The sequence below is a fragment of the Gadus morhua genome, chromosome 18, assembly GCF_902167405.1.
Source record: "Gadus morhua chromosome 18, gadMor3.0, whole genome shotgun sequence".
Taxonomy (NCBI): Eukaryota; Metazoa; Chordata; class Actinopteri; order Gadiformes; family Gadidae; genus Gadus; species Gadus morhua.
The window spans coordinates 11,638,843-11,657,175 of record NC_044065.1 but is presented as its reverse complement, the minus strand read 5'-3'; the positions used below and the strand labels follow the sequence as shown (position 1 = coordinate 11,657,175).

At 43.8% G+C, this 18,333-nt stretch overlaps 1 protein-coding gene across 1 annotated transcript; it reads left to right on the top strand.

The window, feature by feature from the left end:
• Positions 1-207: 207 nt before the first annotated feature.
• Positions 208-18,246, top strand: hlfb (HLF transcription factor, PAR bZIP family member b). The gene is made up of 4 exons (XM_030340795.1): positions 208-673; positions 3,031-3,459; positions 12,072-12,286; positions 14,364-18,246. Exons 1-4 carry the CDS (start codon positions 565-567, stop codon positions 14,577-14,579), a joined length of 969 nt encoding a protein of 322 aa, XP_030196655.1. The 5' UTR covers positions 208-564; the 3' UTR covers positions 14,580-18,246.
• The last annotated feature ends 87 nt before the right edge of the window (positions 18,247-18,333 follow it).

Genomic DNA, 18,333 nt, shown 5'->3' with positions numbered 1-18,333 from the left:
TGGCACATGGGGAAAAGGAGAGATCAATATTGACATCTGTGTGAAAAAATAGAGCAATAAATGTATTGGGCGCGTAGTTACTGTATGAGAGTGCAGTGGGCGTCATTGGCTTGATCATTGGTCGGTAACGCCCACTTGAAGTTCGGCTTCAATGATTGGCCAATTTACGGCGCGAAGCTCCGCCCACTGTACGTCCGGACCCTTGGATCTGAAACGCAACTATACTGTGGCGCTGCTGGCTGCCTCTCATGATTTGAAGACACACGCAACTCAGTTCTCACACATGGAATCGTTGATCGTCTTGTGAAGCCAAGCGCGCGTGTGTGTGTGTGTGGAACCGGCGGCTGCTTTGCACGCAAACCAAAACACTTCTTCACATTCGGTCTGTCCATCGCTGACGGGCTTGTGCGTTTGTTTCTCTTGTGCTCAATATTTTTTCACCCCCAAATAATTAATTTTCCTCCGACTATTTTTCGCATGTGAGATTGTTATTTTCGCCCCGTTCGGAGACAAGGAGGACTATCCAAGGCTTTCATTGAAATCTCCACATTTTAAGAAGCAACAATGGAGAAAATGTCAAGACATCTCCCCGTGAGTTTTTTACCTTCAGCGACAAACGGCGTCCTCAAATCCCTGTTGGAAAACCCGATGAAGCTGCCTCTCCACCATGAAGGTAAACATCCACTAACTCACTGGGCTGCACAAGTACATTTCATCTATCCAGTGTCCAATTGTTATTGTTTGTTTTTGTTATTGTCGTATTATTATTTGTGTTGTAGTCATCATTAGTACTTTTATGATCAATTGTTCATATTATTGTTTGTTATTATTACTATTAGAATGACCATAATTATACCATCTTCCTGGTTTTGGGTGTTGTTGTCACGAGCTAGTTAATCGGTTGATATTCTGCATGCGCAGGTTGCCCGAGCGGATCATGGGGAATTGAATGTCAACAGGCAGGAGTGGAGAAGAATTCCAGTTATGTTGTCTGACCTCCACCCTATCGTTCACTTCTAGGTTGTCAAATGTGAATAGGAACGACTCCCCTTATCTCCACTCATTAGAAACAAACAATAAAACGATCATATGAACGACAAACAAACAAAACAATGAGGGCAAAAAAGTGTCATTCTGTAGTCTTGAGTATTTATTACTCAATGACGCTAATAGGCTTTTGGTGATAGATTATATGATAAATCATGCATGGTTTCTCTGGTTTAAAATAGTTTTAAAAGACAAATAATGAGCCCTTAATAGCCTTGCCTTGCTCAATTCTTAGCTTTCTTTAGAAGTATTTACTGGTTTTAATAAAAGTACTCAACACAAACCACCTCACCTTGAAACATTTAAGTGAGAGTAAACAGAGCCGTGTTTACAACGCCTTCCCTTCCTCCTGGTGTCTTTATCCCTGTGCTGGTTAATAAGATGATACTTACAGGAACACAATTTCCACTGTAACCCTCACACCCAATAGCCCTGCTGTATTTTTCTTTCCCCTTCTATAGGTTCCACTTAACTTTTTCTACTTCCCCTTGCTTATGTGATGGCTCAGAAGGTTTTATCTATTCTCTGAACTCTGAATATTGGCATGAAAACGTAAAAAACGCTCACTAGGCCTATAGTCCTGCTGAAGAGCTGTATCAACCTCAACCTCCCCTATCCTACACGCCCTACAAACAACAAGATGCAACAAGATGCTCAAACCTGTTGCTCAGTTACACGTCTTGATAATCACTTTCCCATGACACCCTGCTCCTTAATGGTGCTCAAGGTAAGATTGGAGATTTGCAAAGAGAGAGAGCGAAGAAGAGGGCAAGATTGTTTTACTAAACAACATGAAAAAAAACTCTCCCTCCTTCTCTTCTCCTTTACTATTTTCCTCTGCCTTTGTGAAGTCTTGCATTCCTGCACCTGTGACTGACCCGCAAGATGGATCCCCTGAAACAAGCAGGGGAAAGAATGCCCTAATGGGTCAGAAATGAGCCGAGAGAGATCTTTGGCTATTACATTTACTGTAATGACACTGTGTCTTATGAATGCCAACCAGCCATCCGTAAACTATTAGTGAGGGCAATGTTCTGCTGGAATATCTGTTCTGGTTGACTGCGCCTGGCTCTGCATGAGACTATTTCGATTTTAGACTGCTCCCGGCTAGTTTCTGACCAATCAGGAGGACCTCTCTTCCCTGATTCGTCAGGGGAATCCATCTTGCTTGTCAATCACATAAGCAAACACAGCATTATTGTAACCTTACCATATGTGCATGTATGCTACACTTCTCAATGGCAGGGACAATGAAAGAGGGAGCAGAGTGGGAGGGGATGTTTTTTGGGTTGTTTATTGAAAAAATCCCTTCTCTTTACACTGCTCAAATCCTACCTACAGGAGCCTTAATGACATGAATATGTGTTCACTTTCTATCCCCTACCTGTTCCTTAACCAAGGGAATTTTTATCACTGTTCGACAAAGTTAATTCCCAAATTGCATGAATAATGATCTTATTGGTCCTTGTAGGAATGTGTGGAATGTTGAATGACACTGTCGTAAAGGATATACCTTTTGCCTTAGATTAACTTCATCCATGTCATTTATTATGACTATCCTATCCTTATCTTTACCATCCTATACCCATATATTTTAGCCTATCCATCATTATCTGGTAACACTTTACATAAAACTCCATTAGTAAACCATTAATTAACATTTGTTAATGCAGCAATAAGCGTTATTATATAGCAATGGGGTTGGGCAATGGGTTAGGATTAAGGATAGCCTTGATATTAGGATTAACCCTAACCCTATTAAATATTGTATGAGTGAATACATTAGTTAACACAAGCACCATTAACTATGTTAACATGAACTACATTAATAAACATGAGTAAAGGTTCACTAAACTATTAGTTAACTGCTTGCTCAATGTGTATCACTGCATTAACGAATGATAATGAATATTTACTGTTGTTGCCAAGCAGTATCCCTTATCTTAACCCACCCTCATTTATCCTTATCTCAACCCCTCTCAGTGTACAGCAAGGAGCAGGGGAAGGAGAAGAGCCTGGAAGAGGAAAGGAACGCGCCCCAGTCGGCGTTCCTGGGGCCCACCCTCTGGGACAAGACCCTCCCGTACGACGGCAACAACTTCCAGCTGGAGTACATGGACCTGGAGGAGTTCCTGTCGGAGAACGGCATCTCCTCCAGCCCCGCCCAGAACCCCCTCCGCCACCCCCACCACCAGCACCAGCTCCACCCCCACCCCCACCTCCACGACCAGCACCCGCCACAGGCCCCGCCCCCCCCGCCCCATCGCCAGCCGGCCGTCCAGATGACCCCCGCCACCCCGGTCACGCCGTCGCCCTCGGTGATGGACCTCAGCACCCACGAGGCGGTCACCGCGCCCCACCCGTCCGCCATGGTGTCGCCCACCTGCATGCACAGCAGTCCCGTCAGAGCAGGTAGGGCACACACACACACACATACACACATATACACAAACACACACACACACACACACACACACTCACATACATATACATACATACATACATACATACATACATACATACATACATACATACATACATACATACATACATACATACATACATACCAGTGGAGGCTTCTCCATTGAGGAGAGGGAGGAAGATCCGCCCTAACATTTTTGAGAATAAAAAATTTAGATTGCCCAGACTATTGTAATGAATTAATGCCCTTAAATATGACTACTTTATTGCCTTTGAATATATAATGTTCGTTTCCCTGGGTAAATGGACATTAGCACCCCCTATCGCCTATTGACAATTACTTCAGGGAGGAACGTCCTCCCTCCGCCGCCGTTGACTCCCATTCATTTTCCCGAAAGTACTGGCGGCCGGTGGATAACATAGGTTTCAATGGGAGAGAGGAGGAAAATCCTCCTCTGAGTGGGTGGGACCTTAAGGGGTCTGATTCGCGCAAAAATCTATCCGTCTGCGCTATCAACCAATAAGCAGGATCCTTGGATGTTGAGCAGTGTTGCCAGATTTGTCAGATATCCCACCCAATTGGGCTACTTTTAACCATGTTAGGCTGGAAAGATTATCATTGGGCGGGAAATCTGCCCAATCTGGCAACGCTGTCGATAGCAAACCCGGTCCGCATTGCCGCGGTGCTCAGTCTGAGAGACGCAGAGCAAGTGAAATCTGCGATGGCGAGAGCCTAAATGCACAATGGAAACATTGGAAACGGAGGACATTGTTAACGTCTTATTACAAAAAGCATTCCATTTACAGTTACAGTGCTAAGTTAGCGACCAAAGAAAGAGGTAGACCACTTCCCAAAATCAAGGTCACCAGAAGTAATGGCAACGTCAGTGTTGTGAGTGCTACATGGTTTGCTAGGTACGCATGACTTACTGGTAGCATTACAAGCAATTGTAATGCAAAAATAAACAGCTAAATAACTTTAGTCAGTGAGGGCAAAAATAGGCCCAATGATAGGCCCAGATTTTTTGATTTACTTTTACAAATCAATAGTAGGCCTGATTTGACTAATATGCTTTGCATCCTTTCCTTCTCAAATTACAGTGATGCCACTGGTGGCTTTGTATACATTTTGTTCACATAACTCCCTCCCTGCTATTTTGTAGTTCACCAAAACACCCTGAAACAACTTGAGTCTCACATTCTTTTGCCACCATACACCAACAGTGCAAGCAGGCCAATGGCAACCAAGCGCGCAGTCCTTCCTCCCTCACTTTAAAAACCACCAGCCGCCACTGATACATACATACATAAATACACACGCACACACACACACACACACACGCAACCACTCACACATACACACACAGGAAATGACCCACACACCCACAGAGACACACAGAAAGAAGAGCTGTTGTCAGAGCGTGTTAACCTAACGTGAACTGGGAATTGTTTGCGACGCACAATGGATGTCCTCCAGGCCTTTTGGTTGTGGTTCTTTTGCCGAATGTCTTTTTTAAAAAAATCAGTTCTGTATTTGATTAAATGCCATTGCTGTGTGTTTCAGTAAACATCTGTTGCTCTGTTTTGTAATTGCTTTCAATGAAGCACGTTGCAACATCTGCTCTTGAAAGCTATATAACTGAACTCTTTATTATCATCAACATGATACTTGTTATATAATTCATGTGGGAATTAAAGAGACACGAAAATATAACGAGGAATATAAAGACCAGAAATACCCATGAAGAGAATGCAGGTAATCAGTGATGAGGAGTTCACTGGGTAGCACCTTGAGCTACATGAGATGAGTTGATTGATTCGCTAGCATGCGGGGTGAGGCGTTTGCTGACATCTGTCTGGCTGAAAGTTTACTAATGCGGCTGTGGGTCCCAAATTAAGAGGCGGAACAACTACACAGGAATCACTTTTGCTTTGGCCTTTCCCTTCCAGACCACTTACACACACACACACACACACACACACACACACACACACACACACACACACACACACACACACACACACACACACACACACACACACACACACACACACACACACACACACACAGACTCGCACATACACACACACACACCCAACCCATGTCCTCCATCTCTCAACGGGGACTAAGGTGCATTCAAACGGGTGGAACCCCCCCAACAAGATTAAAAACACTTTTCCAGCAACGCTTCTCTTCATATGTATTATTCTCGTAAAAAAAGATTTCCGCCCTCCACAACAGAGCTGGGTGATAATTCTCTCTGATGACGAGTGAGGATGATGATACTCAATGAACATAATTGTTGTGCACCCTTCAGCATACTGCACGCTTGATAATTATGGAACTTGGCAGGCTAACAGGTTATTTCGCAGCAGGGGGCGGTTGACGTTCGATTCCTCGACCTTTGAGGTCAAGCAAGAAACGGTATTAAACGAGCCATTGATGCTTTGGAAATGTTATGAGTAACACACTTTCTGTGTCTCTGCGCTGCGATCGACGTGCATACGCTGATATACTGACCTTGTGATCTCACTCTGTGGCTTGTGTTCTGCCAAGAGAGGCAAGAGAGGCAGAGAGGGCAACTGAGTGAGAGAGGGTAAGAGAGAGAACCCGGAGCTATGGAGGACGAGGCGAGACCGAGAGACTGAGAGAGGGAGAGAGGGATCGAGTGAAAACTCGAGAGAGAGCATGCGTGAGAACCAGTGAGGCCTACTGTGGAGCGTGTTCTGGCATGAACTCAGTATTTCTCAGTACATGCTGTACCTTCCTAAACTGGGCCACAACGATCGGATCATCTCCCCTTTCTCAATGTTTATGTATCCCATTTCTTATCGAAAGTTATCTTAGATTGTACACTTGTTATATGTTTATTTTATGTCATACATTCCAACATATGTGTGTGTATATATATATATATATATATATATATATATATATATATATATATATATATTTATATATATATATATTATATATATATATGAAAATATATATAGAGAGATATTTATCATGAATATATATGTTTTATGTATGAAACATTTGTAATATTTAGTGAACTTACTTCATGATCTAGCCATGTGTAACCTGTTAGCGTGCCGTGAGTCTTTAATTGGAGCTTTGAAAGATTGTCTTTGTTGTTGAATATTGTGACAAAAGAGCTGTCACTTCAAGGAACCGACAATGCAGACGCAAAAGCAAGAAAAGTCAGGGAGTGTCTGAACGTTGCATGTTTAACTGACCCTAGTTGGATTAAGCCGGGGGCAGGTTGAACTCAATGGGTTGATCATACGCGACATACGAGTTAAAGAAGATCAACAGGCTGCTCTTATGAGGTGGAACTAAAGCCCCTTCTCCCTTTTAGTTCTACCAAAACTGCTGGTTAGGGATGTTTGTGTTCTCTCTCGCTCTCTCCTTCCCACCTCTCTCCTCACCCTCTCTCTCTGCATCCAATCTCTCTGCTCCCTCTCTCGCTCTCTCCTTCCCATCTCTCTCCTCACCCTCTCTCTCTGCATCCAATCTCTCTCCTCCCTCTCTCTCTCTCTCCCCCCTCTCTCTATCCCCGTTTCCGTTTTTGCCCCCTTTCCCTTCCTCTCTCTTTCTCTCTACCTCTCTACTCCCACTCTCTCTTGTCTGTCTCTCCCTCTGTGTCCCTGTCCCTTGCGGGTGTGTGCATGTGTTTTTGTGTGTGCGTGTGTGTGTGTGAGAGAGTGAGCGTTCCCTATCTGCTGAACGCTAGGTAACCCTGCGGGTGCCTGAAGCCTTATCGCCTTAAGCGGGCGTCCAGGGGGAAGGCATGTCCCAGATTACACCATAGATTATGTTGCTATGTTTAGACGCTGTCCCAGAGGTTCCAAATAAAGGGAGCTCTCTCCTGCACCTATGGAGCTCTCCTGCTACTGGGCATACTCTAGTACTGCTTTCCTTTAACCCAAGCTTTAAATACAAAATCGTTTTTATAAATGAAAGCAAAACGACTTGAAGTCAAACAAATGAACTTTAACAGAATATTTAAAATGCAATATAAAATGTTGGTTTTATCCTGGGCTAAATGACCTGCAGAGAGCTTTGCTCGGAAACAATGAGAAATGCGACGACCAACTTGAACTTATACAGGAATCCGGTTATCAGTAATCCATAAGGCTACTGTTGGAACAGTAGCCTTATGACCAGCGTCCATTTTCACACTCCCTCGTTGCTTAAATAACAAACAGACCAACGGCCCAACTCGGTCACTTCTAAAGGCTTAGTTATGATTCCACGTAGGGCTGCTAGATTATGGAAAAAATCATAATCACGAATATTTTGGTAAAAATTTAAATCACGACTCTTCCACTAATTATTTTTGAGTTTGAAAACATGATGTATTTATTCAGCATGTCTCTCCCAAAAAACACTTTGTAACTGAGCATTTTGAAATTTTGCCTTAAAAAAAATACAAAAAACGGTCAAACAGAAAATGATCAAATCTAAAATAATGTACAGATATGAATCCAGCTGTTCTCGAAAATTGATCATATTAGTTGATCAATAGTTGACGCTAAAATCGAAAACGTGATCAAATTCGATTAATAGCCCAGCCCTAGGTCCTCGTCGACGCAATGCAATGACCCGCAGACGCTTCAGCGCAGTCATAACCTGTTTTGGTTCTGCGTCGGGTTTTAGTGAGCGGACCAATCACAGCCCTTGCTGCTTTGTCGCCTCGATGCAAGGTTACAATTTTGGGAGGGGCACACCCTCCAAGGAGGGTCCCCAAGGACGTAATAGGTCCGTAAACCCCCTTGCGTTGTGTCGATGTGGAACCATAACTAAGCCTTTACTTATGGAAGTCAAATAAAAGGTCAAATCTCTTGCAGTCAGCTAACCTCATACATACATAGTTAACCTCTCTCCTGATGCTTGTCTTGTTCCATTATCAGTCTCTCGCTCATCATGCTACATAACATGTCCGCTTACACCTGAACCCTTCGCACTCTGACCCCTCATATAACTTTATCAGCTCATAATAAACGTAACAAAGAAAGGGCTATTTCTTACGTTAGATGAAGGTTATATTAATTCACGTGGAACATGGATTAATGACCCATTCATATAACAAATTGAACACGAAATATATAACATATTAAGGTGACAGGCAAGTTTGACGAGGGCACTGCAACTATACATACTATCTATAGTGTGTAGATATATGGAGTGTGTGTGTTGTTGTTACCTAAGTACATGCATCATTACAGGCTCAGTGCTGTTACACCATTAAGATAATTAAGATGTACTTCATCATCGCAGATGGGGAAGTTTGGTGTTACAGGAGAAGAACACGACTCTTATAAGACTTACAATGGCACAATATTATGTTATATTTAGAAGACAAGGGATGGGAGACAGAAGGTTGTTATCCCTCTGTTCCATAAGAGGGCTGTTTTGAGTGCTCGTGTTCTGACAACAACTACCACTGATTAAATGTGCTGAAGAGTTACAAACACACACACCCACACCCACACCCACACACACACACACACACACACACACACACACACACACACACACACACACACACACACACACACACACACACACAGACACACAGACAAGCAGGGGCACACACACACACACAGACAAGCTCAGGCACGCACACATAAACATAATCACAAACCCACAAACACACTCTTACTCTGGGATGTTTCAATCTGGACCCTGTATGGCCATCCTTATCGGTCGAAGAGACTAATGATGAGAACAAGTGTTGAGTGAGAGCGCCCATTTCATTGCAGCTGGGAAATGGGCTGAAATGTTGCATTATGGGGCAAAAGGTAATTGCAGGAAGAAAACGCTGGAGACGTGAGTGAGGGTTGGAGGGAGTTTGGGCAAGAGTTTGTTAGAAACAAACTAACCGGGTAAAGGGAAAGGTTACCATAATGTTTCTGATGCTTTCTGATAGTAACAATCTGAGTGGCAAAAACATGCGCTTTAAGAGGACTTACATTGGACAGGCCATTGGGTAACATTTTTGCCTGTTTCGTGGCTTCAATGGCTCGCTCAATACTGGAATATTGCAATTTTTTTGTCTGCACGAGACACTTTCCAATATGATGGAGTGAACATATGAACAGAGTTAGGTTGAATGTTTGTAATTGATCAAAACTGATTTTTAACTATTGGCAAGTAACGTTTCTATGTTTTTTCACCACCCACCAGTTCTAAATTCTAAAGTTCTACATTTTCTAGTATTTAGTTATTTGGCGTGGTTATTTTGGGTATTAGGGTGTGTACAAAACAGAAACACAGATTGTTGATTTGTGGTGGTATACATCATGCATAGTTTATTTATGACCAACAACCGTAACTAAACTAAAACCAATCGTCGATCATCAAGTCACCCAATACAGACTCTGCGCTCAGCTCCAGTGCTTTTCAGGGGTTTTCATGAAGGAGTATTCACAGCCTGCTAGGTGGATCCTAACAGCTTGTGATGGCCCTGTTTGGGGCCTCACTCAGGGGGCCCCTCTCTGTACCTGACCCTGACCTCTCTGGGGCTGCTGAACAGTGCCAGCTGAACACACATAAAAAACTGTACACACACTTCCAAGAACCAGTAGGGGCTCCTGTTTCTCTGCATGTACCCCGCTCGCCCCATCCCCTCGCTCTAAGTCTGCCTATACACACACACACACACACACACACACACACACACACACACACACACACACACACACACACACACACACACACACACACACACACACGTGACACATACACACATGCTACACATGCGCGCGCACACACACACACTACTTTTTTATTCATATGGGCGGCCTTGATGTGTGGCGACAGATGCCTAATCCTCGAGAATTTAACATTTACGAGGTGCTGGGATGGGCGCTAAATACGCCGGGATAATTAACACACCGCCGTATAATTAGCTGTTCGTTATCAGAGAGAGAGAGAGAGAGAGAGAGAGAGAGAATAATGGAGACAGAATGTCTGCCTCTTTACAGGTCACAACCAGATTTTCAAGCTGTCATTATCATGAACTAAGTTACCCAAGAGATGAGCGCTGGATTGTAGTTGCCATATGATAACATAACACTGTTTGAATAAAAACATGGGTGTGTTTACTATAAATTCATTTGTTGGATTAGCTGATCATTATTGTTAGGATTTATTTGTGTAATGTCGCTGTTAGGCAGTTCACTTCAGTTTAGCCTCGCTAATCTCCAACTTGCTTCTTAAGTGTGTTGAGCAAGCCTGCAGAGTATTTATTCTGCCGGTCCATTATGTAACACTATTATGTACTCTAACGGTGGACCGACCATCACGTCCTAGGACCAGTGGGCTCGCCAGACTGGTGACCTCCAGCAGATTATGACACACACACACGTTTCTGTGCGTGTGTGTGCGTGTTAACTCACGTGTACGTGTCAGGGTTAGCGCAAGGTTTAAGAGTCAGCTCAAGATAGGTGGAGTGGAGAAGGAGGAGGGGAGCAGGAGGGGGGGGGGGGTGGTGGTGGTGGAGGAGGGGTGGGAGGAGGAAGGGAGGGGGCGTGACCAGGTTCAGGAGACGCAGAATAAGTGGGAGAGGGAAGGATGGATGCAGAGAGAATTGAATTGGTGAGCAGCTGGAGGCTAGATAGATGGAGGGATCGGACGGATGGATGGCAGTATGGGCTGAGGAGGTTTGGATGGGTGGAGGATGGATGGACGAGTAGGTGGATGGATGGATGAATATACTGCATGTTTGGACAGGTGGAATAGCTGGTTAAGAGGTGAGGTTAGGGGGGGGGGGGAGAAGACAGATGGAACCAGAGAAGAGGGGAGAGGATGAGAGGGAGGGTAGGAGAGACAATGGAGAAGTGGTGGGTATGGAGAGGCCGTTATGCACATTAGTTGGGTCAGAGTTGAATTCCTATGAAAATTGAAACAGGAGGCGAGTGCTCTTGAGCAGCTTACCGATGAACAGAACAACGCTCGCAATACACAAGAGGCCGCGGGGGCGTTATGGAAGAGAGCATTTTTGTGTGCGTTGGCACTGTGCATCAAATGCGGAATCCTCATCCCTACCGTTTAGATATTTATATTTAGCAGAGCAAATTGTATTGTTTACATGTAGCAGCCAACACTGACTCCCTCGTCAAATCGACGCAGTATCCCCCCCCCCCCCCCCCCCCCCCCCCCCCCCCCCCCCCGGTGGCCATAGTATGTTACAACGATCTACTGTGTTAATTTTCATCGTTGATTTTTTAGGAATCAAATTCTCAGACAAATTGTTGGCATCTAACCTTTAAGTGATCATTTACTTTTGTGTACTGGAGGATCATGGCTGAATGATTAGAGGTAAAATAGCTCATAAATAATGAATGGAAATGTCTATATATCAAAAATGTAATTTGACACTAAATTCAGGAAGATCAGTCAAAGGATACACATTTCAATTATTTCTACATCAAAATAGACAACAGAACAGCTCTAGGTTGTAAACTTTATCCTGGAACACTCTAGTATTGGTTTACTCTTCGTTTTGAGTAGCTCAGATCGTCCAAAAGGTTTTCTATGGCCATAGTACAGGGGAGGGTGAAATGTCCCCTTTCTCTCCCGTGCTCTCTCCCAGGCCTCCCCAACTCCAGAAACACACCGAGCCCCATCGACCCGGACTCCATCCAGGTGCCGGTGGGCTACGAGCCCGACCCGGCCGACCTGGTGCTGTCCAGCGTCCCGGGACAGGAGATGTTTGACCCCCGCAAGCGCAAGTTCTCCTCTGAGGAGCTGAAGCCCCAGCCCATGATCAAGAAGGCCCGCAAGGTCTTCATCCCCGAGGACTGCAAGGTCAGTTGGAGCTGGTTTCAGTGTTTTGGGTGGAATTGGTTACAATGTTTCGGTTGGGAGTTGGTTTAATGTTTCGGTTGGGAGTTGGTTTAATGTTTCGGTTGGGAGTTGGTTTAATGTTTCGGTTGGGAGTTGGTTTCAGTGTTTCAGTTGGGAGTTGGTTTCAGTGTTTTGGTTGGGAGTTGGTATAATGTTTTGGTTGGGAGTTGGTATAATGTTTCGATTGGGAGTTGGTTTCAGTGTTTTGGTTGGGAGTTGGTTTTAATGTTTTGATTGGGAGTAGGTTTCAGTGTTTTGGTTGGAGTTGGTATAATGTTTCGGTTGGGAGTTGGTATAATGTTTCGGTTGGGAGTAAGTTTCATTGTTTCGGTTAGGAGTTGGTTCTAATATTTTGATGGGGTTGGTTTCAATGTTTTGGTTAGGAGTTGGTTCTGAATTTTTGACATCCAACATTTAATAACCAGGCATGGCCTCTGTTATCTCCCAAAAATGTCCCAAAAAAACGATGAATTCGAAAATATCAAACAATGTATTAATTAAATCAGGGTATTCAAGTATTATCCGCAAGAAAACCCACTGAAACCACCAACGCAAACGTCGAACAACCGGTCATCTGCATCAGTATAAGTGTCATACAAATAATGAGTTAGCAAGCCTCCAGGATTTAGCCGCCATTACTTTGTCTGCACTGGGGTTGCGTGCAGACAGCACCAAAAATGTGTGTGTGTGTGTGTGTGTGTGTGTGTGTTAATGGTGATTAGAGCTCTCTGGCGGCCATGACAGGGCTTAAGGCGACCACAACCTGGAACTCTGTGGGAACACATTGCTGGGACCTATCTCTTCCTAGGTCCCAGCAATGGACCTAGGATTCTGTTTCTGAATCCATCTCTTTATATTTTCTTGTTTATTTTGCTTTCCATCCCTCTTATGCCCTCTCTGTTGATCCCTTCTTCCTTCTCCTCCTCCTCTCGCCCTTCTGTTTCATCCTTTCTTTAATTTCCTTTCTACCCCATTCTCTTCGGATGTCTATGTCTTTTGCTCTCTCTATCTCTAACGGTCATTTTGGGTCTCTCTCGCTCTATGCCCCGGCTGATCCACCTGACACTGTGATAGGCCAGCTGTATCCATGCGTTCCCATTGGTCTAAAGCATCAGTGGCTGCTGCTCTAGCGTGCAACATCAGATCAGACTCTGTCCTGGTTAAGAAGATTATCTCCCGGCTCCTCATTCACTCTGAGTGGTGCCATGAGTCACAATCCCTCTCTCTCTCTCGCTCTCTCTCTCTCTCTCTCTCTCTCTCTCTCTCTCTCTCTCTCTCTCTCTCTCTCTCTCTCTCTCTCTCTCTCTCTCTCTCTCTCTCTCTCTCTCTCTCTCTCTCTCTCTCTCTCTCTCTTTCTCTCCCTCTCTCTGTGGGCTGCCTCTTCCCCTTAAACCAACTATCCTCTCTCCCTCTCTTATCATCCCTCCTCACCCTCTCCTTACCTCTTCCCAGGGACCACATAGACTCTATTGTAAGGTTTCTATTGAAGTTGTGTAATGATTTTCCATCTTCTCGCTCTGTTTGTCTGAGAAAACCGACCAAACGATTACAGCAACAGAGAAAGATCAGTGTCATCACCATGTCTACAGTGATAAAATACAAGCGCCTACTCGCCACACGGATTTGAGACTTGAGGTTTATTGGAGGACACAATCGTGACGAGCGAGAAGCTGCATTGAAGTTCTCTCGAAGTGAACTCAGTCCTCCCTGTTAGATTGAATCACACAAGGTCCTTCGAGATAATGAATCGGAGTATATCACGTGTACTCACATTCTTTTATTCCAATTGCCGTCTTCTCATTTCTCTAGATTCAATAAACAGCTCTCTATTTCTTCACATGAAACCTCATCATTTTACTCGGTTTGTGAGTTAATGTATAAATGTGTCCTGGCCGCTATGGCCCACTATTAAAATAGGATAAATTTATATATATATAGATATATATGTAGAAATACTATCATTACTTGTTCACTCCAACCATTCACTCACTCACTAGCCTCCCTCTCCCCCCCTCCCCCCCCCTGTGCCATCGAGCAGGACGACAGGTACTGGGCCCGGCGCCGGAAGAACAATGTGGCGGCCAAGCGGTCCCGGGACGCGCGGCGGCTGAAGGAGAACCAGATCGCCATCCGGGCGGGCTTCCTGGAGAAGGAGAACAACGCCCTCCGGCAGGAGGTGGGGGAGCTGAGGAAGGAGCTGGGCCGCACCAAGAACGTCCTCACCAAGTACGAGGCGCGGCACGGGGCCCTGTGAGGCCGGGCAGGGGCTGAGACCACACACCAGTGATGCGCGAGAGGGCGTTTTTTTAACACCCGCCCCAACCCGACCCAAGACATTTTCCAAACTGCCCCGCCCGACCCGTGGGGAATTCTGAAGCGGCCCGCCCGACCCTCCAAATTTGATAAAAATAATAATAACAACAAATAAAATAAAAAGCCTGGGGCTGAGGCTTATGCCTAATTTAACACGTAACTAAATGAGAAGGATTTGCGCTAAATTCGCATTATTGTGAAACTTCAACGGCAGGTCTACATCAAACAACAACAACAACGACAGCTTTACGCACTTATTTATTGAAGAACTGTTAACAAATGCGTGGTAGACATAGCCTATGTCTATCTATGATGTTCCCACAAACAGACACATAGCGCAGGCAATGCACACGCACTAACTCTCAAAACTATCAAAGGCAATGTAGCCCAGATATATGACAATCTGATTAACTCTTAGCGCAGTTTTGTCTTGGTTGCGGGTTTTGACTTTTTTGACCCGCCCCACCCGAACCCGCGATACTTAGAGAAAACTGCTACCCAACCCACCCGGCCCGCGGGTGCCCGCGGGTAATTGGGTAACCCGCGCATCACTGCCACACACACACACACACACACAGACACACACACACACACACAGACACACACACACACACACGTGCACGCAGACACACACATACAAGCAGACACACACTCACACACACGCACACACACATATAAGCAAACACAAGAACCCCAAACATGCACTCAGAGACAGACATCACCCCCCCCCCCCCCCCCCCCCCCCACACCACCCACCCACCTACCAGCCAAATCTAAGCAAGACAAACATCCAAACACACATACTCACACAACCACACACACACTATTCCAACGACATGGACACAGCAAGCCAATCATCATAATCACAAACACACACGCACACACACACCACCCGCTTCTTCTTAACTCTCCTCACAGACTCTTGTATGGTAACCATAGCGACTCCGGGATTACTACACTGCCACTCATTAACCCCGCCCCGCCCACTCACCTTCAACTGCCCCTGCCCCCGGAGGTGTGAGGAGGACACTAGTTGATTCACCGCTGCATCCCCCCCGGCCCCGTCCAGTGCCATGGTTACACCACTCAGCATCATCCGCTCTCTGAACGAAAAAGAAAAATCGGTGATAACAACAATCGCATAATCATTTTTATTCCTGTTGACACTTGTTAGCAATGAATTACACAGACTGTGTTGTAACTTTCGTTTATCTGTATCATTCATTTTTTTCTCCTGAAAACAAAATGTCTTTCAGTGATTTTCCTACAGTGGTCGAGTGGTCATTGAATATGTGTCTGTCTCACCTGGCTAGGTTTCTTGTAGTGCTTGTTGCCATGGTAGCAGACGTTGTAAACAGGGTAGTGGAAAGATAAACCAAGGGCAATGGACTCCTGGTGGATTTCTAATTGTTATTGTTATTGTTAGCAAATTGTTATTTTGGAACGATACAAATATTTGATACACTTTGATACACACACACAACAGCTGATCGTCTGCCTACCGTTGTCCTAAAGTTGGCATCCAAGGGCCACAATATGAACCTGGGTGAAGGGTATGTCCTATACTAAATGAGGTCAATTTATAATATAGGTGTTGTGTTTGTGGCCCTGCGTCAGGCTCAATATTGATGATTGTGAAGTTTTCCCCCCTTTGTTTTACAATCATACAGCTCTCTGCTGTATGATTGTAAAGTCATCTAACACAAGGTTTTTTTTGTTTCTTCTTCTCATACGTATGCTATTGTAGAGCGTTTCCCTCAACGCCACAACAACTTGTTGATGTTAAAGTATATTGACCTACCCTCTTCTAAATTCCAAAAAAGAGTTCGATTTTTCTGCTGTATTTTGATATGAAACCGCATGTTACGTCATCAACACTTTCATACCCTTAAATCCTGCTCTTGTGTTGATCTTACTCCTAACATAGTTAACCACAAAGCTAAGCAGTGCCACTAATGGCTCACAGAAACACATGGGGAAATAAATTCATGCACGCTTATTAAGCAGTTTTTATTGTTCAAGGTTTGTTTTTATTGCTTGGTTATCCTGTTGGTTTATTTAGGGTGTGGTTCTACTTGATAACATGAGCAGAGATGATTTTGTCTCTATTAATGCCAGACCTGATAGATACATGTTGAAAGAGGTGTGTCAATGATGTGACCACTGTAAGTCATGCATTCTTCAGTTGCTATGGTAATAACATGAATGTATGAAAAGGCAAAAGTTAGGTGGTTCGGAAACAATATACTGTATGTTTTTGTTCTGTCTATCCTTTAAAAGCAATAGCTTTATGTAACGTTGGCTACATTCCTTTGCCGACTAAAAATGCTGATTCACCAACAACTGTCGCACAATCGCATGTGTTTCTGTTCATTCCCCAAATATATCAAAGGTTTTATTGCATGAAAAGACATCGAGCAAGTCTTTATTTTGATGGGTCGCTGTTTCATCGGATTAAAAAAAAAAAAGTACCAAGAATCGAAGTACCATAATCAAGTAATGGTTGGTTCTCCTGTACATTCTAGATATGGATTTATATATCCCGGCGTTGACAGATAAGATTAGCAACCTATAATAAGCTGCCATGGTGTGTTTTATTTGGTTCAATGTCAATTTCCTTTTCTTTGGTGCAATAGATGCTTCTCTTGGGTTTCTGCCTGCTTGTCATGTCCAATTTCCACACAGATGAGGTTGCCCCCTGGTGGCGTCAGAGAGATGAATGTATTTCTGATGTACACAGTTGGTTTAGTTGACTATTGATGTCTTATACTCGGGAGTAGCTAATCACTTCAATGCTCTTTATTACAGACCAAAAAATCTATAAATACAAAATAGAGGATATAATGATATTAAAGGTTATAATGTTTATACAGAGATAATATTGTTTCTTTTTGTACATTCTGTTTATATATTTCCTGTGTATTTTGGCAACGGCTATATAAATCGATATATATTTCTGTATCAATATATTTATATATTATATTCTTCAGAGAGCTATATTATTGCCGATATGCCAAGCCTGGGCTTTTCAAGCCCTTTAAACAGGCTTGTATTTTTTTCGCGTGACTCGACATGACTTGACAGAAAGTGGAAGGTTAAATCCCAAATTCTTTCTAATCATTGTCCTGCTAAGTTTAAAATACCAGAACCTGATTATTCTTTCTCCTTTATACTCCATACGATTTTCACAGCCGAAGTTTTGCTGTTTTGGTCTGGACCTGAAACCCAAGGCATATCTGTTTATTTGTGATTGTTGTAACTGCTTTTGCAAGTTAGTCTTTTTTCTTTTGAAAAAGGATTGGCGCACTTTAGTGTCGACGCTACTTTTATGTAGGCTATAGTGTCATGGCTGTTCATGGCCCAGAGGAATGTATTCACCCAACGTAAAACACTTAGGCCTACTTCTTATTTTCTTTCTTTCATTTTTTTTCCTCAGATGAGTTCTGTGATTGTGACCAGATGTTACGTTTTCTCAGGCATCCTTCGGTGTCTAGTCCGAGGTTTGAGAAGGCCTGATTCTGTGTTTCCGATATTTTTCATTGTCCTCGATTGTGTTTTATCATTAGTTCATCAAAATATGAAAAAAAAAATAAAACTGGGAAAATTCAGTCTGTGTGCCGGCCATTTTTCCCCTACATATGTAATAATGTCATAATAATTAGAAAAATGCCCTTAGTGGGAATTGGTTTATATCT

Bases quoted from the DNA above. Each gene is read 5' to 3' on its own strand.
- hlfb (XM_030340795.1), top strand. From the start codon at position 565: ATGGAGAAAATGTCAAGACATCTCCCCGTGAGTTTTTTACCTTCAGCG. The intron at 674-3,030 runs GTAAACATCCAC...AACCCCTCTCAG, and splicing joins GCTGCCTCTCCACCATGAAG to TGTACAGCAAGGAGCAGGGG. The intron at 3,460-12,071 runs GTAGGGCACACA...GCTCTCTCCCAG, and splicing joins CAGCAGTCCCGTCAGAGCAG to GCCTCCCCAACTCCAGAAAC.